The sequence below is a fragment of the Lipotes vexillifer genome, unplaced genomic scaffold, assembly GCF_000442215.2.
Source record: "Lipotes vexillifer unplaced genomic scaffold, Lipotes_vexillifer_v1.1 scaffold776, whole genome shotgun sequence".
In the NCBI taxonomy this organism is placed as follows: Eukaryota; Metazoa; Chordata; class Mammalia; order Artiodactyla; family Lipotidae; genus Lipotes; species Lipotes vexillifer.
The window spans coordinates 2,632,192-2,658,876 of record NW_006777292.1 but is presented as its reverse complement, the minus strand read 5'-3'; the positions used below and the strand labels follow the sequence as shown (position 1 = coordinate 2,658,876).

Genomic DNA, 26,685 nt, shown 5'->3' with positions numbered 1-26,685 from the left:
TATATATATATATATATATATATATATATATATATATATATATATATGTATGTATATTTTTTCTTTCTCAGATTATTTTCCATTATATGTTATTACAAGATATTGAATATAGTTCCCTGTGTTGTACAGTAGGTCCTTCTTGCCCATCTATTTTATGTATAATAGTGTGTATATGTTAATCCCAAATTCTCCCCCTGCCCCCACTGTCCCCTTTGGTAACCATAAGATTGTTTTCTATGTCTGTGAGTCTATTTCTGTTCTGTAAATAAGTATTTGCATCATTTTTTAGATTCCACATATAAGTGATATCATATGATATTTGTCTTTCTCTGACTGACTTCACTTAATATGATCATCTCTAGATCCATCCATGTTGCTGCAAATGGCATTATTTCATGCTTTTTATGGCTAAGTAATATTCCATTGTATATATGCACCACATCTTCTTTATGCATTCATCTGTCAATGAACATTTAGGTTGCTTCCATGTCTCGGCTCTTGTAAATAGTGCTGTGAACACTGGGGTGCATGTATCTTTTTGAATTAGTGTTTTCTCAGGATATATGCCTAGGACTAGGATTGCTGGATCATATGGTAACTCTATTTTTAGTTTTTAAAGGAACCTCCATACCGTTTTCCATAGTGGCTGCACCAACTTACATTCCTACCAACAGTGAAACAGGGTTCCTTTTTTGGATAAGTGGTTTTTCTTAAGCTTCAGGGTATCCCCTCCTTTAGAGGAACATGAGATGAATTTAATGGATTGCAATCAGCATTTGTTTTAAGTGAAATTGGATAGATAGTAAGAATAGAAAATAAGAGTGTATCACACACAGCAAAAGATAATTACTTTCTGTGAAACTTTAAAAATGTATATGTATGTGTATATTGGATCATGAGATAAAATGTATTTTTAAAATGTGGGTCCTAGTCAAAAAAAGTTCAAAAGACTCAGGACAAGAGGCTTAATACAACCATCTAGGTTACATGTAGCGGTGCAGAAGAGGGAGCATAAGGAGACTGTTTCACCAAGAAGGAGATATGTCAGCTTGGTCTTAAAGGACTATAGGAGGAGGTGAAGGACTTCCTAGAGGGAGTGCATATACAAAGGCATTTCTGGGGACTAGCAAGAGTTCCATGAGGATGGAACTTCACATAGGTGGGGAGGCATGCAGAAGATGAAGGTGGAGAGGAAAGTGTATTGAGACACTGTTATAAAGGGTCTTATACATCAAAAGCGAGCAGGTTATATTTTATTTTGCAGGCCGAGGAAGATCTTTTTTAAAGGAAAATGACCCTAGCATCTGGTTCCCCTTGAAGCCCCCCAGAGGATAATGATCATAGTACCATTTATTGAGCATAAACAGTGGGTCAATGTTGAACTTCTTACTTAATATGCATTAGCTCAATTACGGATTACCACAATAACCTCTCATATGGTAGATATCATAATTTTCCCCATTTGACAGATGAGCAAACTGAGGCTCAGAGACTTCACGTTGCTGCAGACCATACATCTATCAAGCGGAAGGGATGGGCAGGTCTTTCTGACTCCAAAACAAATGCACCTAACCACTTCATAATGATAGAGCCTCTAGAGGGGCCTGACAGATAGCAGTCTTATCACCTGGCTAGAGACCAAAGGCAGAGAATGCTTGGCTTTCACTCTTCAGCTTATGCCTCAAGCCCAAGTAGACTGCTTTTTATACCTTTGGGAGGTGGAGAAAATGGCTGGAGGGGAGCCATGCCAGCACCTACACTCTCTCCCTCCTTTCATCAACTCTTCTGTCTCTAACCCTCTCCCTGCTTCAGTATGAGAACCTTCTGATGTCCCTGTTTCTTTATAAAACAGGGATAATAATGTTAGGTTTTATTAGACATATAATGATAATTCCACAAATTCTTTTTAAAAACATTTTGAGAACAAATTAGCGACTACTATTGAGTATTCATTTAGTCATTTTTTTCACTTGCATTTTGGGGTACATCATAACAGCTAAATTTCCAAGAGTCAGCTGTCTTCTGTTACGTTTAAATTTCTCATTTACATATGGAAGCGATTAGGCACTAGGCTATTAAAGTAAAATGGCAAATTACTGCCTAGCTTAGTTCTTAATAAACACACCATCTCCTTCTCTGGTCTCGATGGCCAGCCTCAGAAGTGGGCAAATTAAGCAACTACCTACTTAAAGATTTGAAAGATGGTAAAAGGTCTTTACCTAAAAATGCCTCCCCCACCTGTAGTTCTAATTCTACACACTCCCCAACAGCCTCCTTGAAGAAAAGACATATCCTTTCCAACTTGCTTTAGGTATGAGGTTACCTGAGAGGGATTATTTATTAGCTAACTAATTAGTCTGTCACAGAAGCCACCTGCTTCCAACATCAACCGGAATGGCAGGGAAGCCTGAAAGAATGACAGCCAAGATGATATGATTTGGTGGGTTAAGGAAAGTGAGTGGGTAGAGGAGATGGAAGTGGAGTTAGAAATTAAGGGAAGGAAAGATCCATAACTTGGAGCACCACTAAGAAAGGCAAAACCTTTGGGCAGGCCTCTCCAGGAGACTCTGCAAGACCAGCAGCCATGTGGCTGACAGGGTCTTGGTGCTCCAGCCAGCTGTCAGGCCTGTGCCGCTGAGGTGGGAGATCTGAGTTCAGGACATTCGTCCACCAGAGACCTCCCAGCTCCATGTAATATCAAATGGCAAAAACTCTCCCAGAGATCTCCATCTCAACACCAAGACCCAGCTCCACTCAACAACCAGCAAGCTACAGTGCTGGACGCCCCATGCCAAACAACTAGCAAGACAGGAACACAGCCCTACCCATTAGCAGAGAGGCTGCCTAAAATCATAACAAGGTCACAGACACCCCAAAACACACCTGCAGACACAGTCCTACCCACCAGAAAGACAATATCCAGCCTCATCCACCAGAACACAGGCACCAGTCCCCTACACCAGGAAACCTACACAACCCACTGAACCAACCTTAGCCACTGGGGGCAGACACCAAAAACAACAGGAACTATGTACCTGCAGCCTGTGAAAAGGAGACCCCAAACACAGTAAGTTAAGCAAAATGAGAAGACCCAGAAACACACAGCAGATGAAGGAGCAAGGTAAAAACCCACCAGACCAAAAAAATGAAGAGGAAATAGGCAGTCTACCTGAAAAAGAATTCAGAGGAATGATACTAAAGATGATCCAAAATCTTGGAAACAGAATGGAGAATATACAAGAAACGTTTAACAAGGACCTAGAAGAACTAAAGAGCAACAAACAATGATGAACAACACAATCAATGAAATTAAAAATTCTCTAGAAGGAATCAATAGCAGAATAACTGAGGCAGAAGAACGGATAAGTGACCTGGAAGATAAAATAGTGGAAATAACTACTGCAGAGCAGAATAAAGAAAAAAGAATGAAAAGAATTGAGGACAGTCTTAGAGACTTCTGGGACAACATTAAACGCACCAACACTCGAATTATAGGGGTCCCAGAAGAAGAGAAAAACAAAGGGACTGAGAAAATATTTGAAGAGATAGTTGAAAACTTCCCTAATACGGGAAAGGAAATAATCAAGTCCTGGAAGCACAGAGAGATCCCTACAGGATAAATCCAAGGAGAAACACACCAATACACAAATTAAACTATCAAAAATTAAATACAAAGAAAAAATATTAAAATCAGCAAGGGAAAAACAACAAATAACATACAAGGGAATCCCCATAAGGTTAACAGCTGATCTTTCAGCAGAAACTCTGCAAGCCAGAAGGGAGTGGCAAGACATATTTAAAGTGATGAAAGAGAAAAACCTACAACCAAGATTACCCCTCAAGGATCTCATTCAGATTTGATGGAGAAATTAAAACCTTTACAGACAAGCAAAAGCTAAGAGAATTCACCACCACCAAACTAGCTTTACAACAAATGCTAAAGGAACTTCTCTAGTCAGGAAACACAAGAGAAGGAAAAGACCTACAATAACAAACCCAAAACAATTACAAAAATGGTAATGGGAGCATACATATTGATAATTACCTTAAATGTAAATGGATTAAAAGCTCCCACCAAAAGACATAGACTAACTGAATGGATACAAAAACAAGACCCGTATATATGCTGTCTACAAGAGACCCACTTCAGACCTAGGGACACATACAGACTGAAAGTGAGGGGATAGAAAAAGATATTCCATGCAAAGGGAAATCAAAAGAAAGCTGGAGTAGCAAGTCTCAGACAAGACCGACTTTAAAATAAAGACTATTACAAGAGAAAAAGGACACTACATAATGATCAAGGGATCAATCCAAGAAGAAGATATAACGATTGTAAATATTTATTCACCCAACATAGGAGCACCTAAATACATAAGGCAAAAGCTAACAGCCATAAAGGGGAAATTGACAGTAACACAATCGTAGTAGGGGACTTCAACACCCTACTTTCACCAATGGACAGATCATCCAAAATGAAAATAAATAAGGAAACACAAGCTTTAAATTATACATTAAATAAGATGGACTTAATTGACATTTATAGGACATTCCATCCAAAAACAACAGAATACACTTTCTTCTCAAGTGCTTATGGAACATTCTCCAGGATAGATCATATCTTGGGACACAAGTCAAGCTTTGGTAAATTTAAGAAAATTGAAATTGTATCAAGTATCTTTTCTGACCGCAATGCTGAGACTAGATATCAATTACTGGAAAAAAATCTGTAAAAAATACAAACATGTGGAGACTAAATAATACACTGCTTAATAAACAAGAGATCACTGAAGAAATCAAAGAGGAAATCAAAAAATACCTAGAGACAAATGGCAATGAAAACACGACAACCCAAAATCTATGGGATGCAGCAAAAGCAGTTCTAAGAGGGAAGTTTATAGCAATACAATCCTACCTCAAGAAACAAAAAAACATCTCAAACAACCTAACCTTACAGCTAAAGCAATTAGAGAAAGAAGAACAAAAAAAAACCAAAGTTAGCAGAAGGAAAGAAATCATAAAGATCAGATCAGAAATAAATGAAAAAGAAATGAAGGAAACGATAGCAAAGATCAATAAAACTAAAAGCTGGTTCTTTGAGAAGACAAACAAAATTGATAAACCATTAGCTAGACTCATCAAGAAAAAAAAAGGCAGAAGACTTAAATCAATAGAATTAGAAATGAAAAAGGAGAAGTAACAGCTGACACTGCAGAAATACAAAGGATCATGAGAGATTACTACAAGCAACTATATGCCAATAAAATGGACAACCTGGAAGAAATGGACACATTCTTAGAAAAGCACAACCTTCTGATACTGAACCAGGAAGAAATAGAAAATATAAACAGACCAATCACAAGCACTGAAATTGAGACTGTGACTAAAAATCTTCCAACAAACAAAAGCCCATTCCAGATGGCTTCACAGGCGAATTCTATCAAACATTTAGAGAAGAGCTAACACCTTTCTCAAAGTCTTCCAAAATATAGCAGAGGGAGGAACACTCCCAAACTCATCCTACGAGGCCACCATCACCCTGATACCAAAACCGGACAAAGATGTCACAAAGAAAACTACAGGCCAATATCACTGATGAACATAGATGCAAAAATTCTCAACAAAATACTAGCAAACAGAGTCCAACAGCACATTAAAAGGATCGTAAACCATGATCAAGTGGGGTTTATCCCAGGAATGCAAGCATTCTTTTATATACACACCAATCAATCAGTGTGATAAACCATATTAACAAATTGAAGGAGAAAAATTATATGATCTTCTGAACAGATGCAGAAAAAGCTTTTGACAAAATTCAACACCCATTTGTGATAAAAACCCTCCAGAAAGTAGGCATAGAGGGAACTTACCTCAACACTATAAAGGCCATATCTGAGAAACCCACAGCCAACATTGTTGTCAATGGTGAAAAACTGAAACCATTTCCTCTAAGATCAGGAACAAGACAAGGTTGTCCACTCTCACCACTATTATTCAACACAGTTTTGGAAGTTTTAGTCACAGCAGTCAGAGAAGAAGAAGAAATAAAAGGAATCCAAATCAGAAAAGAAGTAAAGGTGTCACTGTTTGCAGATGGCATGATACTATACATAGAGAATCCTAAAGATGCTACCAGAAAACTACTAGAGTTAATCAATGAATCTGGTAAAGTATCAGGATACAAAATTAATGCACAGAAATCTCTTGCATTCCTATACACTAATGATGAAAAATCTGAAAGAGAAATTAAGGAAACACTCCCATTTACCATTGCAACAAAAAGAATAAAATACCTAGGAATAAACCTACCTAAGGAAACAAAAGATCTGTATGCAGAAAACTATAAGATACTGTTGAAAGAAATTAAAGATGATACAAACAGATGGAGAGATATACCATGTTCTTGGATTGGAAGAATTTACATTGTGAAAATGACTATACTACCCAAAGCAATCTACAGATTCAATGCAATCCCTATCAAACCACCACTGGCATTTTTCACAGAACTAGGGCAAAAAAATTCATAATTTATATGGAAACACAAAGACCCCAAATAGCCAAAGCAATGTTGAGAAAGAAAAATGGAGCTGGAGGAATCAGGCTCCTTGACTTAAGACTATACTACAAAGCTACAGTAATCAAGTCAGTATGATACTGGCACTGAAATAGAAATATAGATCAATGGAACAGGATAGAAAGCCCAGAGATAAAGCCATGCACATATGGTCACCTTATGTTTGATAAAGGAGGCAAGAATATACAATGGAGAGAAGACAGCCTCTTCAATAAGTGGTGCTGAGAAAACTGGACAGCTACATGTAAAAGAATGAAATTAGAACACTCTTTTAACACCATACACAAAAATAAATTCAAAATGGATTAAAGACCTAAATGTAAAGCCAGACACTAAAACTCTTAGAGGGAAACATAGGCAGAACACTCTATGACATAAATCACAGCAAGATCCTTTTTGACCCACCTCCTAGAGAAATGGAAATAAAAACAAAAAATAAGCAAACAAAAATAAGCTAATGAAACTTAAAAGCTTTTGTACAGCAAAGGAAGCCATAAACAAGACGAAGAGACAACGCTCAGAATGGGAGAAAATATTTGCAAATGAAGCAACTAACAAAGGATTAATCTCCAAAATTTACAACCAGCTCATGCAGCTCAATATCAAAAAAACAAACAACCCAATCCAAATATGGGCAGAGGACCTAAGTAGACCTCTCTTCAAACAAGATATACAGATTGCCAACAAACACATGAAAGGATGCTCAACATCACTAATCACTAGAGAAATGCAAATCAAAACTAAAATGAGGTATCACACGAGTCAGAATGGCCATCATCAAAATATCTACAAACAATAAATGCTGGAGAGGGTGTGGAGAAAAGGGAACCCTCTTGCACTGTGGGTGGGAATGTAAATTGATACAGCCACTATGGAGAACAGTATGGAGTTTCCTTAAAAAATTAAAAATAGAACTACCATATGACCGCAATCCCACTGCTGGGCATATCCCCTGATAAAACCGTAATTCAAAAAGAGTCATGTACCACAATGTTCATTGCAGCTTTATTTACAATAGCCAGGACATGGAAGCAACCTAAGTGTCCATGAACAGATGAATGCATAAAGGAGATGTGGCACATATATATGATGGAATATTACTCAGCCATAAAAGGAAGCAAAATTGAGTTATTTGTAGTGAGGTGGATGGACCTAGAGTCTGTCATACAGAGTGAAGTAAGTCAGAAAGAGAAATCAGATACCGTATGCTAGCATATATATATATGGAATCTAAAAAAAAAAAAAAAAAGGTTCCAAAGAACCTGGGGGCAGGAGAGGAATAAAGACGCAGACATAGAGAATGGGCCTGAGGACCTGGGGAGGGGAAAGGGGGAAGCTGGGACAAAGTGAGAGATGGGCATGGACATATATACACTACCAAATGTAAAATAGGTAGCAAGTGGGAAGCAGCCGCATAGCACAGGGAGATCAGCTCAGTGGTTTGTGACCACCTAGAGGGGTGGGATAGGGAGGGTGGGAGGGAGACACAAGAGGGAGGAGATATGGGGATATATGTATATGTATAGCTGATTCACTTTGTTATAAAGCAGAAACTAATACACCATTGTAAAGCAATTATACTCCAATAAAGAGGTTAAAAAAAAAAAAAAACCTTTGGGCAGCATAAGGACTTAAAGACATATGCATCTCTAAGAGAGAAAGTTTTTAAAAGAGGGGTGTTAGTCTTTAATGGGTAGAGTTTCAGTCAGGGAGAATGAAAACGTTTTGGAGATGGATGGTGATGGTGGTTGCATAAGAATGTTAATGCCGCAAAACGGTAGACTTAAAAATGGTTAAAATGGTAAGTTTTATGTTATATATACTATGAATACATTCTAGACAATCCATGAGGGAAATGAAGGCAGTCAAGGCTGTTTTCACTAGTCCTTTGCCTCAGATAATATGGTAGTCAGCCTTCAAGTTGGCTCCAATGGTTCTCATCTCCTAGTATTCACTCCTCTGTGTTGTCCCCTCCCACAGTGGATTGGGCTGACCTGGGTAACCCTAGGACACAGCAGAGGTGACCAGAAATGGTCTTCCAAGGCTAGGTCATAAAAGATACTGTAACTTCTAATTGGTTCTCCCTTGGATTTCTTGCTCTGGAGGAAGTGAGCTGCCATGTTATGAGGACATGCAAGCAGTCTATGGAGAGGTCCAGGCACAAGAAACTAACAGCCAACAGCCAGCATTAACCTGCCAACCAAGTGAGGAGCCACCTTGGAAGCAGGTCTCCAGCAGCCCCAGTCATGACAGCCTAAGCCAGAACCACCCAGCTAAGCTGCTTCCAAATTCCTGACCCACCGAAACGTGAGATAATGTTTATAGTTGTTTTAAGCCACTAAGTTTTGGGGTAATCTTACACAGACATTGATAACTAATACAGAGAGCATGCAGACCCTTCATCAACTGCCTGAAACTATCATTGTCTTCAGTCATTTATGTATCTCTGTTTGTTCCTGGATTATATCACAGCTACTTAAAGATATTCCATGACCCCATTTACATAAAGTTGCACTTACCTTTACATGTTTTGAATACCCAACAAGTGACGTAAAAATATTTCCCAAGATTGGAAGGGCATTGCTGAATTTCAGACAGTTAAGACTAGAAGAGCAATTCCTAACACAATACACCTTGTCAGATAACGTGAATGTTTTTCCTTTTAACACTGTTAGGTGAAATGCTTAAAAACCTGAAGGCAGGCCAGTGTTTTCAATCATTTTACTCCTTAACATGTATGAACCCTCTTTCAATATATTTATATAAAGAAGAGGAGGCAAATAAATAAATAAAGATGCTAACTAACTAAATAGAGCAAGCCAACTGAAGAACTTTGTGAGGGCTAACTTCTTTTCTCTTGACTCCGTGCGTATACCTACCTAGAATTCTAATCTCTGCATCTGTGAGTCTCCAGTTTCTCAGCCCAAGCTTGATGAGCTGTGGGGCTCCCTTCAGTTGCTCCAGCAGCCTGTCCAAGCTGACTCGTTCATCACTGCACCAGGGCAGCATCAGCACGTTTAGCTGTTCCAAGATGTGCAGGCTGTCAACTTGAAGAACCAGAGAGCAGTTCAGGAATTGGATCCATCTCAAAATTGATGTGGGAGAAGGAATGATTTTTATCTCTGCAGGCTGGTCAATGTACAATAAGGATCTACTTGGGATTTTTGTTAATATTTTTACGTGAAGTGTTCAAGAATATACAAACATACAGAACAGTATAATGAAATTATATGTACTAATAAGCCAACTTTCAACAAACCCTGAATCATGGACAACCTTGCTTCATCGTCATCAAATTCCTTCTCTTCTATATCATTTTGGAGCAAATCTTAGTTAAGTATCAGGTTTTTTAATTCTAACATAATCACAGTAGCATTATCACACCTTAAAAATCTTATCACTGGGACTTCCCTTGGTGGCGCAGTGGTTAAGAATCCTCCTGCCGGTGCAGGGGACACAGGTTCGAGCCCTGGTCCGGGAAGATCCCACGTGCCGTGGAGCAGCTGGACCTGTGCTCCACAACTACTGAGCCTGTGCTCTAGAGCTCGTGAGCCACAACTGCTGAGCCCACGTGCTACAACTACTGAAGCCTGTGCTCCACAACAAGAAAAGCCACTGCAATGAGAAGCCCGCACACCACAACAAAGCGTGGCCCCCGCTTGCTGCAGCTAGAGAAAGTCCACGCACAGCAACGAAGACCCAACACAGCCAAAAATAAATTAATTAAAAAAAAATCTTATCACTAACTTAAGCAGATTTGTCTTGAATATCACTTACTCTCAGACACTAGCTCACTAGAAGGAGACAAGCAGGTGGGAGTCTCAGGTGCAGTGAGTATGGGAAAACTGCTAACTCAAAAACCATGGGCCTGTATTCCTCAAGGGCAGTTTAAGGAAGGGCTAAATGACTTACTTAAGGTCCATCTAGTAAGGCATATGTGGATAAAAGACTATTTGAGTATCTGATAATGATGACTACTTGAGTATTTGATTTTGGCTAAGTTGTCAATTCGTTTTTTTGTTTTTTTGTTTTTGGCCACACGGCGCTGCATGTGGGACCTTAGTTCCCTGACCAGGAATTGAACCTGCACCACCCCCTGCAGTGGAAGTGCAGAGTCTTAGCCACTGGACTACCAGAGAAGTCCCTAAATTGTCATTCTTACTTAGTTCATGAAGAGCTTCATTTCCATCCTTTTCCAGATGATTTTCAGATAAATCAAGAATGCTCAGTTTGGCCAAGTTGTGAAGATTCTGAGCTGCAAAAAAAATTTTTTTAATCCAAAACAACAAGACTTTCAGGGAACTATAAATGCATTTTAAAAAATCCTTAGAAGAATTCTGAGTCCTTGTTTTCTTTGTTGATAGTATACAAACCATTATTTGACTTGATTAATTAATTTATTTCAAAAAGTATCTGGATAGGTTTAACCCCCAGTTGCCACAACTATGACTAGTGCACGGATATTTCCTTGTTCTAAGTTCTGACTAAAAAAATTGAGTTCACAAAAAGCCTAAAGCGTCCGGGAATATAGTTTTTATGTCACTTTAGTAAAGTCACTCCATTTCTCTAAGCCTCAGTGTCTTCATCTTTAGAATAAGGAAGGTAAACTAAATAAATTGTGAGGGTGCTTACAATTCTAAAATGCCCTATCATGGAGAAACAAAGGAACAAAAACCAGATGAGATGAGCTATTCTTTGTGTACTCAGTTTAGATGATTTTGTTAATGTCATAGTGGTGATACTAATAATAAAAACTTAGAAATTAAAAAAAGGCAGATGAGGGCCTTCCCTGGTGGTGCAGTGGTTGAGAGTCCACCTGCCGATGCAGGGGACAAGGGTTCGTGCCCCAGTCCGGGAAGATCCCACATGCCACGGAGCGGCTAGGCCCATGAGCCATGGCTGCTGAGCCTGTGCGTCCGGAGCCTGTGCTCCACAACGGGAGAGGCCACAACAGTGAGAGGCCCGTGTAGCGCAAAGAAAAAAAAAAAAAGACAGATGAGAAAAATAGAAAACAAATAGCAAAATGACTGATGGAAATCTAGTCCTATAATTACATTAAATGTAAATGGATTAAACACTCCAGTTAAAGAGATTAATAAGAGTAGATTTTTTTTTTTAAAGCAAGACCCAACTCCATCTACAAGACATGTATTTTAATGACAAAGACACAAATATACTGAGGTTAAAATTTGGAAAACTATATTACATGTAAACATTAATCATAAAATGCCATCACTCTAGCTGATCACTGCTTAATTCTTTTCATTTCAGATATTTATCATGGTTGTTTTTCCTATCCCAGAGATAAACCCATGCACATATGGTCACCTTATCTTTGATAAAGGTGGCAGGAATATACAGTGGAGAAAAGACAGCCTCTTCTATAAGTGGTGCTGGGAAAACTGGACAGGTACATGTAAAAGTATGAGATTAGATCACTCCCTAACACCATACACAAAAATAAGCTCAAAATGGATTAAAGACCTAAATGTAAGGCCAGAAACTATCAAACTCTTAGAGGAAAACATAGGCAGAACACTCTATGACATAAATCACAGCAAGATCCTTCTTGACCCATCTCCTAGAGTAATGGAGATAAAAACAAAAATAAACAAATGGGACCTAATGAAACTTCAAAGCTTTTGCACAGCAAAGGAAACCATAAACAAGACCAAAAGACAGCCCTCAGAATGGGAGAAAATATTTGCAAATGAATCAACTGACAAAGGATTAATCTCTAAAATTTACAGGCAGCTCATGCAGCTCAATAACAAAAAAATAAACAACCCAATCCAAAAATGGGCAGAAGACCTAAATAGACATTTCTCCAAAGAAGATATACAGACTGCCAACAAACACATGAAAGAATGCTCAACATCATTAATCATTAGAGAAATGCAAATCAAAACTACAATGAGATATCATCTCACACCAGTCAGAATGGCCATCATCAAAAAATCTAGAAACAATAAATGCTGGAGAGGGTGTGGAGAAAAGGGAACACTCTTGCACTGCTGGTGGGAATGTGAATTGGTTCAGCCACTATGGAGAACAGTATGGAGGTTCCTTAAAAAACTACAAATAGAACTACCATATGACCCAGCAATCCCACTACTAGGTATATACCCTGAGGAAACCAGAATTCAGAAAGAGTCATGTACCAAAATGTTCATTGCAGCTCTATTTACAATAGCCCGGAGATGGAAACAACCTAAGTGCCCGTCGTCGGATGAATGGATAAAGAAGATGTGGCACATATATACAATGGAATATTACTCAGCCATAAAAAGAAACGAAATTGAGCTATTTGTAATGAGGTGGATAGATCTAGAGTCTGTCATACGGAGTGAAGTAAGTCAGAAAGAGAAGGACAAATACCGTATGCTAACACATATATATGGAATTTAAGAAAAAAAAATGTTATGAAGAACCTAGGGGTAAAACAGGAATAAAGACAGAGACCTACTGGAGAACAGACTTGAGGATATGGGGAGGGGGAAGGGTGAGGTGTGTTAGGGCGAGAGAGAGACATGGACATATATATACTAACAAACGTAAGGTAGATAGCCAGTGGGAAGCAGCCGCATGGCACAGGGAAACCGGCTCGGTTCTTTGTGGCTGTCTGGAGGGGTGGGATAGGGAGGGTGGGAGGGAGGGAGACAAAGAGGGAAGAGATATGGGAACATATATATATGTATAACTGACTCACTCTGTTATAAAGCAGAAACTAACACACCATTGTAAAGCAATTATACCCCAATAAAGATGTTAAAAATAAAATAAAATAAAATAAAAATAAAAGGGCTAGACCATCTTTTTTACCAAAATCTAAATTAAAAAAAAATCTGAATCGAACATATCTAGTTTATCCAGAAATATGCAAAGGTTTCTCCATACTTGGTATATGCACACTTTAAGAACTCAAAAGACTCAACTCATATTGATGCACATTAACTCCTTAACAGGGCAGTAGGTAAGCTTTGGAAAGCCTGAAAACATTTAAGGAAATCCTTCTCTCTCTGCTTCTCAATCACTTCTTTATCCATTCATCCAAATTTTTATTAAGCAGTTATTATATAACAGAATATGTGCCAAGCTTCAAGCACCTATTTCTTATTTTCTTCCTCTTTACCTTTTCTTAAAATGACAACATCTTCAATTATCCTGAAATTCTCTCCTATTACTCATCCATAATAAATTTTCATTCCAGTCATGAAGAAGGTCATTAAAAACAAGTTAGATATTACCTAGAAGTCTTTATTATCTTTTCCAGTTTCCCTAAAAATTAAATTTCCATTTGAGAGACTTAGCATGCCTTAGTATGAAGATATCGCATGTTTTCTTACACTATTTTCATAAAGCAGGCAGCAGTTACCTAGGGTTTTCACAGCATTTCCTGACAGGCAGCAGGAGACTAATTGGATTTCTTTAAGGTCACAGGGTTCAGCTGACAGAGACTTGACTATGTAATCCATTCCCTCCCCTATATCAGACAAGTGGGTCAAATGAAGTAAACACATCTTTTTCAGATTTGTCAGACCTTTAGCTGCAAAAAAAAAAAAAAAAAAAGGAAAGGAAATGCATTAAGACACCAAGTACATAAAGGCATCCTTGCCTTGTATAGACACAGCCAGTGTCAAAGCTTGTATTAGTAAATATTAGTAAATATATTAGAGAAAACAAAAATCTGACCTAGTTTTATAGCATCTTCCTCATTCATCTTAATATTATCCAGTATGAGCTTCTTAAGGTTCTTCAAATTACCTAAGCTGTCAGTCAGACCACCTGCCAAAGAAAAAGGATTGGATTATGTTCAGCTGTCATTTACTATATTTCTATTACGAATCAAAAGATTTTAGTTGTCACTATGGGCAAGAAATGCTCATGAAATTGACACGAAAATATATTTTTTTGGTGAGAGATGGGGATCTTCCTTAGCTAAAAGCATGTTTTCAAAATATAATGGAATTACAATGGAAAGCAGTATCAGAAAGATAACTGGGAAATCTCCAAACAGTTGGATGTTAAACAATGTACTTCTAAACAAGCATGGATCAAACAGGAAGTCTCAAGGAAAATTAGACAATATTTTGAAAAATACAGAAATTAAAATATATCAAAATCTCCAGTTAACAGTTACTTAAAGGGAGGTTTAGAGCATTGAATGCTTATATTAGAAATAAGGAAAGTTTTCAAATCAACAACCTAAGCTTACTACTTCAGAAACTAGAGAGAGAAGAGCAAAATAAACCCAATGCAAGACAAAGCAATAAAATAATAAAGATAAGGGCAGAAATCAATAACAAATCACAAACAGAAACAATAGGGGAAAATCAATGGAAATTAAAAGCTATATCTTTGAAAAGATCAATAAAATTGATAAATTTCTAGCAAGACTGACAAAGAAAAAATGAGGAATAACAAATTACCAATATCAGAAATGAAAGGGAAGATATCATTACAGAAATCACAGATGTTAAAAGGATAGAGAATAATATGAACAAATCTACATGCATAAATTTGACAACATAGACAAAATTGCACAATTTCTTGAAAGGCACAAACTAGTAAAATTTACCCAACATTACATAAGTAATCTGAATAGTCCTGTATAACTAAGGAAATTGAATTTGTAGTTTAAAATTTTCCAAAAAAGAAAGCTTCAGGCACAGATAATTTGATGTGAAAATTCTACCAAACTTTCAAAGAAGCAATAACACCAATTCTACACAATCATTTCCAGGAAACAGAAATACAGACAACACTTCCCAACTCATTTTATGACACTACCATTAACCAATCTGAAACCCAGACTAAGGGAATAAAACAAAAGAAAACTTCAAACCAATATCACTTATGAAATCCTCAACAAAATATTACCAAGGAGTCCAGCCATATATAAAAAGAATATTATACTACCACCAAGTGAGCTTCATACAGGGAATGCAGGACTGTTTTGATATTTGGAAATCAATCCATGTACTTCACTATATTAACAGTCTAACGAAGAAAAACTACATGATCATATAAATTGATACAGCAAAAATAGTTGATACAATCCAATAACCATTCATGATAAAAATCCTCAGCAACCTAGGAACAGATGGAAACTTCCCCAACCTGATAAAAGTCACCTTCAAAAACACTACAGTTAGCATCACACTTCATGGTAAAAGTCTGAATGCTTACTCCCTAGGATCAGGAACAAGGGAGGATGTTCACTTTCACCTCTCCTTTTCAACACTATACTGCAAGTCATAATCAGTGCAGTAAGGCAAGAAAATGAATTAAAAGGAATACAGGGACTTCCCTGGTGGCGCAGTGGTTAAGAGTCTGCCTGCTGATGCAGGGGACATGGGTTCGATCCCTAGTCTGGGAAGATCCCACATGTTGCAGAGCAACTAAACCTGTGCACCACAACTACTGAGCCTGCACTCTAGAGCCCGCCTGCGCACCTAGAACCTGTGCTCCGCAACAAGAGAAGCCATCGCAATGGGAAGCCTGCACACTGCAACCAACAGTAGCCCCTGCTCGCTGCAACTAGAGAAAGCCCACACGCAGCAACAAAGACCCAACGCAGCCAAAGATAACTAAATAAATTTATTTAAAAAAATGAATAAATAAAAGGAATACAAAATTGGAAAGGAAGAAATGAAAATAATCTTTTTGGAAGGGACATGAAATAAGTTTATCAAAGGTATAGAGTACAAGATCAACACAAAAAAATCAACTGTATTTCTGTAGTAGCAATAAATAATTGGTAACCAAATTTTTTTAAATTACCATTTACAATAGCTCCAAAAGAATGAAAAAGGTATAAATCTAAAAAACATATACACAATCAACATGATGAAAAATACAAAATGGTGAAAAAAGAAATCAAGGAAAATCTAAACAAATGGAAAGAGAAACCATGGTCATAGATTCAACATAATAACAATGTCAATTCTCCCTAAATTGTTCTATAGATTTAATGTAATTCCAACCAAGATCCCAAGAAGAGTTTTTGACGATATAAACAATGTGATTCTTGGGAATTTCCTGGCAGTCCAATGGTTAGGACTCTGTGATTTCACTGCTAAGGGCTCAGGTTCAATCCCTGGTTGGGGAACTAAGATCCCACAGGCTGTGTGATGCAGCCAAAAAAAAAAAAAAAAAAAAAAAAAAAATGTGATTCTAAAATTTATATGGAAGTACAAAGGAACTAGAATATTTTAAAATTATACTGAAAAAGAAGAAGAAAGTTGGAGAAATAACACTACCCAATTTTATGACTTACTATAAAGTAAAAGTTACTAAGACAATGTAGTATTGGCAAGAGATAGACAAGGGTATTGACAAATGAAAGATCAATGGAAAATAGTATCCAGAAATACACCCATACAACTATAGCCAAAAAATCTGGGCAAAGATATAAAGGCTATTCAAACATGAAAGAATAGTCATTTCAGTAAACAGAACAACTGGATATCCATAGGGAAGAAAAATGAACCTTGATCTAAACTTCACACCTTACACAAATGTTAACTCAAAATGGATCATAGATCTAAATGTAAAACATAAAACTTTAAAAGAAAATATAGGAAAAAATCATCATGACCTGGGGTTATGCAAAGACTTCTTAGACATGACGCCAAAAGCATGATTTATAAAGAAAAAAAATGGACAGCAACAAAATGTAAAACTTTTGTTCTATGAAAGACACTGTTAAAGAATGAAAAGACTAGCTACAGATTGGGAGAAAATATTTTCAAATCACTTATCTCACAAAGGACTTGTATCGTGAATATATTTTTAAAAAAACACGTAAAACTCAACATTAAGAAAACAAATTGACCCAATTAAAAATGGGTAAGAGCTTCCCTGGTGGTCCAGTGGGTAAGACTCCATGCTCCCAATGCAGGGGGCCCAGGTTCGATCCCTGCTCAGGGAACTAGATCCTGCATGCATGCCACAACTAAGAGTCCACAAGCCACAACTAGGAAGTCTGCATGCTGCAACTAAAGATCCCACATGCCACAACGAAGATACCACATGCTGCAACGAAGACCTGGCACAGCCAAAATAAAAATATAAATAAATACTTTTTAAAAAATGGGTAAAAATTTGAAGAGACATTTCACTAAGTTGCAAACAAGCACATGAAGAATTTTCAGCTTTTATTAGCCAACTCTGATGATATAACAGTATACACAGAGTTCCAGTTGCTCCACATCCTCATCAGCACTTCGTATTGTTTATTTTTTTTTCTTATTGTAAAATGACAAAAAGAGAAAAACAGAAATAATACTAAATGCTTAGCATTAAGTGAGAATGCAGAGCAACTAAAATTCTCATGTATTGCTACTGAAAATGTAGAATGTACAAAGTGGAAAATAGTTTGGAAGTTTCCTAAAAAGTTAAACAAGTACTTGTCATATGGCTCAGCAACACTAATCCTACATATTTACCCAAGTGAATTGAAAACTTATTTTCACATTAAAAACTTTCATAAGAATGTTTATAGTAGTTCTATCTATAATCGCCCCAACTGGAAATAACCAACATGTCTTTCAGTAGTGACTAGATTCTAGCTATAAGAAAAAATAAATGCTGATTGCAAACTCAAATGTCAAAGAGGGCCAGGGAGATGATGTTATTACAAGAAGTAGAACAGATGGGCTTTGTGCCCAACTGGAGATTATGTGTCTTTCCAAAGAGTGTAGGAGCAGATCATGAAGCTCTAGCCAGTTGTTACCAACTGCAGTTGTTAAATCTATAATTTTCAAGAGGAATGAGAAACCTGTATTTTCACATGATATTTCCCAATTTCAAAATGGTGGCAACTCCTTTAGGGAGAAGAGTCGTAGCTAGGGGAGAGAGAACGGAAGGAGACTTTTCATCATAGATTGTTTTATAATTTGGACCATGTAAATATATTACTCAAAAAATAAATTTAAAATATTAAGAACAAAATATTGGCAAACATTAAAAAGAAAAATTTTAATTATATGTAGGTCAAATTCAGCATATAAGTGACCGGTTTGCAATATCAGCCCAAACGAACGGCCATCAAGAGAAGATGGGAAGCCTCCTAACACAGAACGTAGTCTAATAAAGTCTGAGTGACTACCCAGAATCTTGTAGAAGGCCTTCCTGCATTGAGTAGGAGGTTGCAAAGCTTATCTGTACAAAAGATTCTAGATTCTTAAAATGATAGAAAATGTCCTCTACAGGCTGACAAGTGAGGCAGAGCCTAATGGGAAGCCACTTGTGGATGAAAACGAATATCAGATTACAGTCACATAGAACAAGGCTCCTGCCGGCCCACAGCTTCACAGAACTCAGCAGCCCCTGCTCTGGGCAACAGGACTGATCCACACAGGTGTGGCTGGACTACACAGGTAAGGGAGACACTCACCTTTAGTGTTATTGTGAATCTGGGGAAAACTCCCCTTTACCCAGAAAGATTGACCCCACATGTATGTGTCTGAAGTCTGGAATTTCTTCATGTTCGACAAAAACTGTTCCCAAAATCTTCCTTCAAAATGAATGATACTTGGGGTGGGGCTGGGGATGGATGTGCTGCAATTACCTAGATGAGAATCTAGTGACACAGTTAGCCACCAGCTTCTGCAGGTGATTAGTTTATGGTTGGATTTCCTTCCAGACTTCAAAGAAGGAGGGGTGCTATTTGGCAGGAAAGCAGTGAATGTTGGGTTAAGACAGAGATGCTGACAAGAGGAAGGGTTCACAGAAGACAAGCTTAACCTACTGTATACAAACACAGACAAACATACAAACACACACTTTACCATATATATACTACATAGCTATTCAGTCAGACTACAGAGCTTCAGCTCTGGGAATCCTTCCTAGGGCCTCCCAATCTGACAGCCTTCCCCCGACATGGAAGTCTCTCCCAAGCCCTTCCACTTCCCTTCCAAGTCCTGACACTAGTAGAAACTATTAGAAAATTTCAAGCAAAACAAATAATATCTAATATTTCCACAGTAACTAGCCAGGTTTGATTATAGCTTAAACTGCTGATGTGTACAATACCTGGTAGCTGTTGAGTCTCTAGGTTGTGAATACTTAAGGTGTGCAGGTTTGTCACAGATGTGATATGCCGCTCATCTTCTAAGGTGAGGGGACTGGCTTCCACTATGATGGAGTGAATGTTCTTACAGGTGCTGAGGACCGAACTGAGGCTTCCAGCCACACCAGCACATCTCTTAATGTTCAACCTGAGGCTTGCAGCAGAGCTGAATATTTTCCCTAGGTATTTGATATCTTGCTTATTCAACTTGCAGAAATTCCGGAGTGTAACCTCCAATGTCTTGAATTCCTGCTTCCAGTTGAAGAACAAAGACACAGCCCTGCTGGGAATGTAGGTTCCAGAGGACTCTTGCATGTGGACCCTGCTTGCGTCTTCTGTGGTCTCATCCTGCAAAGCCACAGCTCCCCCGTACAGGTCTAGTTTAACAAAGTCCAGAGCACTTGCACAATTAGGCAAGTTTTCAAAGAAGTCAAACAAGTAATCAGGGATGTTCTCTGAGTTGATATGTAAGCTTTTACCATGAAAGAAAGCTTCAAATTCTTCTCTCAGGTTTGATGTGGATATACTCTCACAGAATAAATTGATGCCACACTCTGTAAAGGAGTTGATGTTTATGGCTTTCAGAATTTCTTGCACAGTGGTGCTTTTCACATTTTGCATAGATTCCTGCCTCCAGAGAGGCCTCTTGGTGACGAAAAGCCCACCGAGGCTGCCATGTTGATACACTGATGCCAGGTGTTTCAGAACAGTCCGGGTGGCTTCAGCAGATGACCCACATGTATACAGGAGCAGGTTGCTGTACTTGGATGTAATGTCTGAAATGGAAACCATTTTCTGCAAGTGACTGTTCCCCTTGGTCACCTCTGCTGGCTCTTCAGATGTCAATAAACTGCTGAGTCTGCGTCCTGCTGTGTACTCCTGGAATGATTTATGAAAGAATTTATACTTCGGCTTGAACCGTTGAGCTGTGTATTTACAGAGGAGTCCCGTTGTCAGCAGAACATCTTCGTTCACACTGGATAAGTGGTCTGGCTCAAAATCAAACCTGTGGGAGAACACGCCCTCCAGAGCTAGGTCTCCACAGTGGTCCAGGCTCCGAGTGACCTCACTTGGAGCCACCCCTTTACGTTTGTGCTTGTTTTTATTCACTAGCAGATCGTAGAAAGCACAGAACAGTGTGGTTTGTGTGTTAGAGTGGAACTCACTTTTCCCCATCTGGATTGCACAAGTGATGACCACAAAGAGAGGGGTCTTCATCAGATTCCTCAAGCACCTGGATTTCTGAATTTGGAGCAACAAGCCTTCAGCAAGCTCCTTTATCAGCACTTCCCGGATGAGAGCCTGGGCACTGTCCTCGGTCATGTCCCCCACCTCGGCAATCAGCGCACCAAACTGCCTGATGTACCTCAGGCACTCCGTGGTGGTGGTGACGATGACCATATTCTTGAAGCGGTGGTTTTCCTTTATTAGGGCTTCGATTTCTGGGCAGTTCTGGGCCTTGAATTCATTGTAGCCATCAAGGAGAAAAAGAACCCTCTGCTGTAGCTTCAGTAGCATGGCCATGAAAGTCTGCTTCCTGATTGTGTCAGGTATGGCCAAGAGTTGGTCACACAGCGTTTCGAAGAGTCCACCCTGGGCCCTGCTCAGACGGAGAAATAAAACTAATTTGAACTTAGTCAGAGCCTGGCACTCTCCAGAGGCCCAGAGCATGGCGATTCGCTGCAGCAGAGTGGATTTCCCTTTGCCCGGTTCCCCTTCGATGATGCAGGGGCTCTGAAGAGTATCCAGCAGGCCACTCAGGGTCAGCTGCTCCAGACGGTGATGGTGTTGGTCCTTCCTCCATAGAACCGGTTCTGTGAAGGTGCTTTTCAAATTAAAAATAATGTCAATATCTTCACCCAGTGGATAGTAGTTCAGAAAAGATGGGGTATGGTATAAGTCCTTTAAATCCTGAGCCAAACCATCTAAGTCTTCTTCTGACATCTGATGAAAAAGACCTGTTAGAGAAGAGGTGAAGTTGAAGAGGATACAATTCTGTGTCTCCCCAGAACCTAGAGTTCAGGAGGAGGAAGGAGGAGTGAGGCTGAGAATCTTCCCTTGGTGACTTTCATTTCCTTCCCCAGTTCTGAGCTGGCAGAAAGGGTTCCAAATATTTACTCCTGCTTTTCCCTGTTACCCTTTACCCTACTTGCCCTTTTGCCTTGTGTTTCTTCCTTTCCACCACCAAATTTTGTAGCAGCTGATTGGAAAGGAGAGGAGCCGGTGTTTGGGTTAAGGAAAGTGCATGAGAATAGTGGTGATATGGTTGAGAATGATGGCCAGGGGTAACTTTCAGCCAATCAAGCCTTAACCCTGATTAAAATCTGTCAGGAAAGAATTGACTAATTTAAAGAAAGAAAAACTAAATTAATATTTCATGAAAAGCAGAATCATGCTTCTTTAGTCAGTCAGGCTCTCTTTACCATGGTGCTTGGATTACAGAGTAGGTAGTCTGGGGGCCACTTGTCCACAGATGGTCCTCATCAGACTAAGGAATGTTGACAACTACTACTGCACTACTGCATTGGCTTCTTAAGTGCCTTCACTGTCCAGTTGGATTCTGAAGTCAGCCTGTGCTAAATCATTTATTCCCTTACCCTGGAGTTACTTATTTGGCTTCACCATCAAGTGACCTAGTGGGAGTTTTTTGTTTTGTTTTGTTTTGCTGAGAGTGTCTGAGCTTTTCCTCAACATAACCAAAGCCTAATGCCCAGTGATATGAGAGCATTGGAGGTAGGAGAGCAGAGGCTCTGTCATGGAGATTATGGATCTTCTTCATGATTTATTCTATTTGTAGAACAGCTAAAAGCAAACTAATACTTACTAAGTCCATGCAAGTCCTGAAACAGAGGATAGTTCCACTTTTCAAGGGATTTAAGGAAGAGGTTACAGGCTTCTGAACCCTTCTTCAAAATCATGTGAATGATCCCTCTCGCAGCATCCTGCTCGACCTTCTCAGCGCAAATGATGTTTACTTCTTCATAATTCAGAACATTCCATACAAATAGCTCATCCAAAATTTGCTTTATAGCAGTCACTCCCATCCTTTGAATGAGAATTTGACTGTTCTCCTTTATGAAATTCACTGAGGGGATGGGGCAGAAATATACATATTTATTCATTTATACAAAATGCGCATATCAGCATTATGTTGCCAGGGCATTAGGTTCATGCTTTTTTTTTTTTCCCTTCAGACCTATCTTGAATTATGGAGATGCCAAATGCTTGAATTCCAGGCCCTCAAGAAAAGTTCTGTAAAGACCCTCATTCCTAACCCCAGAGTCCTTGGTGAGTAAGACGTTTTTTCTTTGATAACAAAGTAAAGTGAGCAATCTTGTCCTTGATATAAAAGTATCCCCACTAAGGTAATAGGGGTAAGACGATGCGCTTTCAAGTAGGGAGACTGGTGTACGATCTGCCATTGGCTACCATCTGTAACCTTGGCAAGTTGCTAAACCTCTTTGAGCCTATTTCAAAGCTGTGCTGCTAAATGTTGAACACACTGCCTCTCTGGGGGTAAAGGCCTGAATTCATAGCACGTACCAATCTGCATGTTATAAATATTCTCACTGAGGCCAAATTCAAGCTAACAATGTATGTCAACTGGCTAACAAAAATCATAAAAATTCAACAGTGAGTTCTCACAAAACAGTAAGAACCAGCTGTAGTACACCACTGGTTCCTTGTCTGTACAATGGAGTTGAGAACAGTATTTTACTTATGAAGTTGTAATGAGAACTCATGTATAGTATTTCATACAAAGTTATAGCTCAATAAATGTTAGCTACTATTTTTAGCCATTATTCTGCTGTCAACACTCAAAGGAGTAGCACATTTTATCTCCCATAGAATTTGGTATTTTCTGAAGAGTATCACTGCAAAATAGTCATCTGTATTCAGTTTAAGCTCTCTCATCTCTCACAGTGAGGTTCCCTGTAGAAGCTGTCTCGTTTCTGTGTCTGCCTTGCCAAGATCTAACTCTCCCAGGCAGTCCATGCCAGCTCGGAGAAGTGCCTCCCTGGTATTGTACTCTCAGACACTGTCTGCACTACTTTTCCTCTTGGGCTAGGCTGCTCCTGGTTTTCAAATCTTTCTTGACTCATCCAAGTGGATATCTCCTCCCGAAGACCCTGATGCATCTCTGGTCTGAATTACACCATCAGGCACTCAGACTCCCAGGATCCTACCCCAGGTCCCCTCTCTCTCTGTCCCATGCAGATCTCTACTGCTAACCTCAGCTGGAATGTTACCACATCCCTGTCCACATGGCCGGTCAGTGAGTCTCTCTCTCTCTCCCTCTGGGGTCTCATCTGTTTTCTTGGCTTCTACATCCTCCCTATGGAGACAACCTCTAAGTCTGATTCTAGTCACTTAGAAAGGCCTAGAGACCACCGCAAGATCACAGGACTAGCCTTTTGGAGGTGACATTTCTTCAGCTGTAAAATTAAGATATTGATACTTTAACTCTTTAAAAGGCTCATGAAATAGACTGAATAAAGTCACATAAGGCACAGACATAAAAATATTTTAAAATTTGAAAAGTGTGCTTCTATGTAACTGTAAGATGTTCTTATTACTAGCCATGGTATCTCCCTGAGTGTGGACTACCATACTCCTCTCTTATCAAGTAGTTAAGTGAAAACCATGCTGCTTATTCATTCATTCAGTATTCATTCTTAGCAGAATATCTCTGTTTAGACTAGTGCTGTACAGTAGAATTTTCTGAGATGATAAACATGTTCTATATTTGCTCTGTCCAGTAGTCGAGCCATTAGTCACATGTGGCTATCGAGCACTTGAAATGTGGCTAGCGTGACTGTGTGACTGAATTTTAAATTTTATTTAGTTTTTGTTTATTTAAATGCGCATTAAATAGACACATATAGCTACTTACTAGTAACTACATTGGATAGCATAGTCTACACCCAGTCATCAAAGTGGAAAGAGTTACATTTTGGTCGCCACTTAGATCTACTCCATGTTTCTTCACAATGATCTTGACAGATCTCTCTGCTGTCTGACCAGGAGGGTAAGCCCGAGTAGGTGATGACAGGAGACCAGTATTCTTTCTTTTCAACCATAAAAACCAGAGAGTTTAATGAAAAGCAAGCGTGCATAAAAGAACATTCATGTTCAATAGGCAAAAAATTAGACATATCATTGAAGAAATTAGGGGCAACAAATTGCACTAAGGGGAAAAATGCTTTCAGGTAATATAGGAAATATAAATGTACTTTTGATTCTTGAATAAAATCTTAATGTATTACAATATTCTCAGCGTATAAGAAAATTCCAACAGGAGATAATTTCTAGTGGAACAGAGCTGAACTTTCCTTCTTCCGAAGGGACTCAGATTTGAATAGCTGACTTGATAAAAAGATAGATCATGTAATATTCTTCCTGAGTGCATCTTCAGGACTGACAAAGAGATCAGAAAGAATAGCATCTTTATTCAATTACTGTTACAAATAGGAGATGTGTTCTGGAAACACCCACAGAAATAAAAACACAACATAATGAGATGTCATTTTGCACCTACCAATTATTTATATTTTATTTGTGTTATCATTTTTCACATAAATATTGTTTATTGTCTATTTTACCCTTATTCCACCTTCTCCCTGTACCCTCCATTCCTGAATTACACTCGCAAATATACACCATATTGTAAGCGCTGTGAGAACAAAAAGCATGCTTTGTTTTGATATTATACCCCCAGGGCCTAGAACTGTGGTTAATTAATTAACATTTGTTGAATAAATGAATTTGGTAAAGATTAAAATGAAAAACCTCACCATGATGAAAAAGTTGTGAGAAAGCATTTACCATTAGAACTATTGGATAGTGCTGCAATGAACATTGGGGTGATATATGTATACGTATAACTGATTTACCTTGCCGTACAGCAGAAACCAACACAACATTGCAAATCAACTACACTCCAATAAAAATTTTTTTTAAATAAAGTGTTTGGAATAGTAAAAAACAAAAACAAACAAACAGAAAACCTATTGGATAGTTTGGGCTTATATTCTTAGTCATCTAGGATCACATTCTTGCAAGAGTTAAACATGCAACCTAGACCTTGAACATGGTACCTTTTATTTAATGTTCCTTAAGCAAATCAATATCCCCCAAACTTGTATATTATTTCAGACTTTCCTGAGGTTTTAGGACAATGTATGTGTTTTATCTCACATAAGTCCCAAATTATTTAGAACTGAGTACTAATAACAAAACCTTTCAAAGTGTGTGGCAATGTACCAGGAAACAGGAAATTCCCAGAAGCCATCTTTCAAACCCAGGATCTAGCCTCCCATGATGTCAGGGGACCAATATTTTAAAACAATCACTCTCTGTGAAAGCCCTAGCTTATCTGTGGTTCTGCCATTTAACACGGGCCACCATGTTTATAACTGAATTCTCAGAACCATAGAAAAATATTTGATGGGCATTCCATATATCAATATAACTGACCAGAGGAAGGCATGAATTGATTTTCTGCTCAATATCACCCGTATTTGGAAACACACTCTACAATCACGCAGATTTGATTTCTAGTATACTTACTTGTTCTGAATAAAAGCTTTCCAGCTTTCTATATCTCAATAGACAATATTAGTTCCAAATGGAGAAGTCAAAGATGACTCCAATACTGTCCTCTTCTTTCTGTAAAACAGCTCCTCATTCGGTAAGACTAACAAAACAGAAACAGAAACTATCAAGACAGCAACCATTGTCACTTTTGTATTTTTTTTTCCCCACACCAAAAAGGACGCATTATACATAATGTTTGACATGTTTTTTTTCATTTAGTATATTTTTGAGACATTTCTATATCAGTTAAGTAGTAAACTGCCTCATTATAAAAATCAATTTCACTGACGTAAAATTTACATGCAATAAAATACGAGGAGCTTTGACAAATGTACACACCCAAGTCAGTAATACCCCAGTCAAGATTTAGAATATTCCCATCACTGCAGAAAGTTCCCTTGTGCCCCTTTATAATTCATTCCTCCTAGTCTCCATC

At 38.5% G+C, this 26,685-nt stretch overlaps 1 protein-coding gene across 1 annotated transcript in view; it reads right to left on the bottom strand.

Annotated features, from left to right (window-relative positions):
• NLRC4 (NLR family CARD domain containing 4) overlaps positions 1-26,342 on the bottom strand; it is a 34,627-nt gene extending 8,285 nt beyond the window's left edge. The window contains exons 1-7 of the mRNA XM_007450954.1: positions 26,223-26,342; positions 22,477-22,737; positions 19,616-21,610; positions 14,267-14,359; positions 13,950-14,120; positions 10,737-10,829; positions 9,454-9,621 (exon numbers count right to left, since the gene is read on the bottom strand). Of these exons, the coding sequence (XP_007451016.1) occupies positions 9,454-9,621; positions 10,737-10,829; positions 13,950-14,120; positions 14,267-14,359; positions 19,616-21,610; positions 22,477-22,737; position 26,223 (2,782 nt within the window). The 5' untranslated portion in view covers positions 26,224-26,342. The remainder of the gene's footprint in view (positions 1-9,453; positions 9,622-10,736; positions 10,830-13,949; positions 14,121-14,266; positions 14,360-19,615; positions 21,611-22,476; positions 22,738-26,222) is intronic.
• Positions 26,343-26,685: the final 343 nt, after the last annotated feature.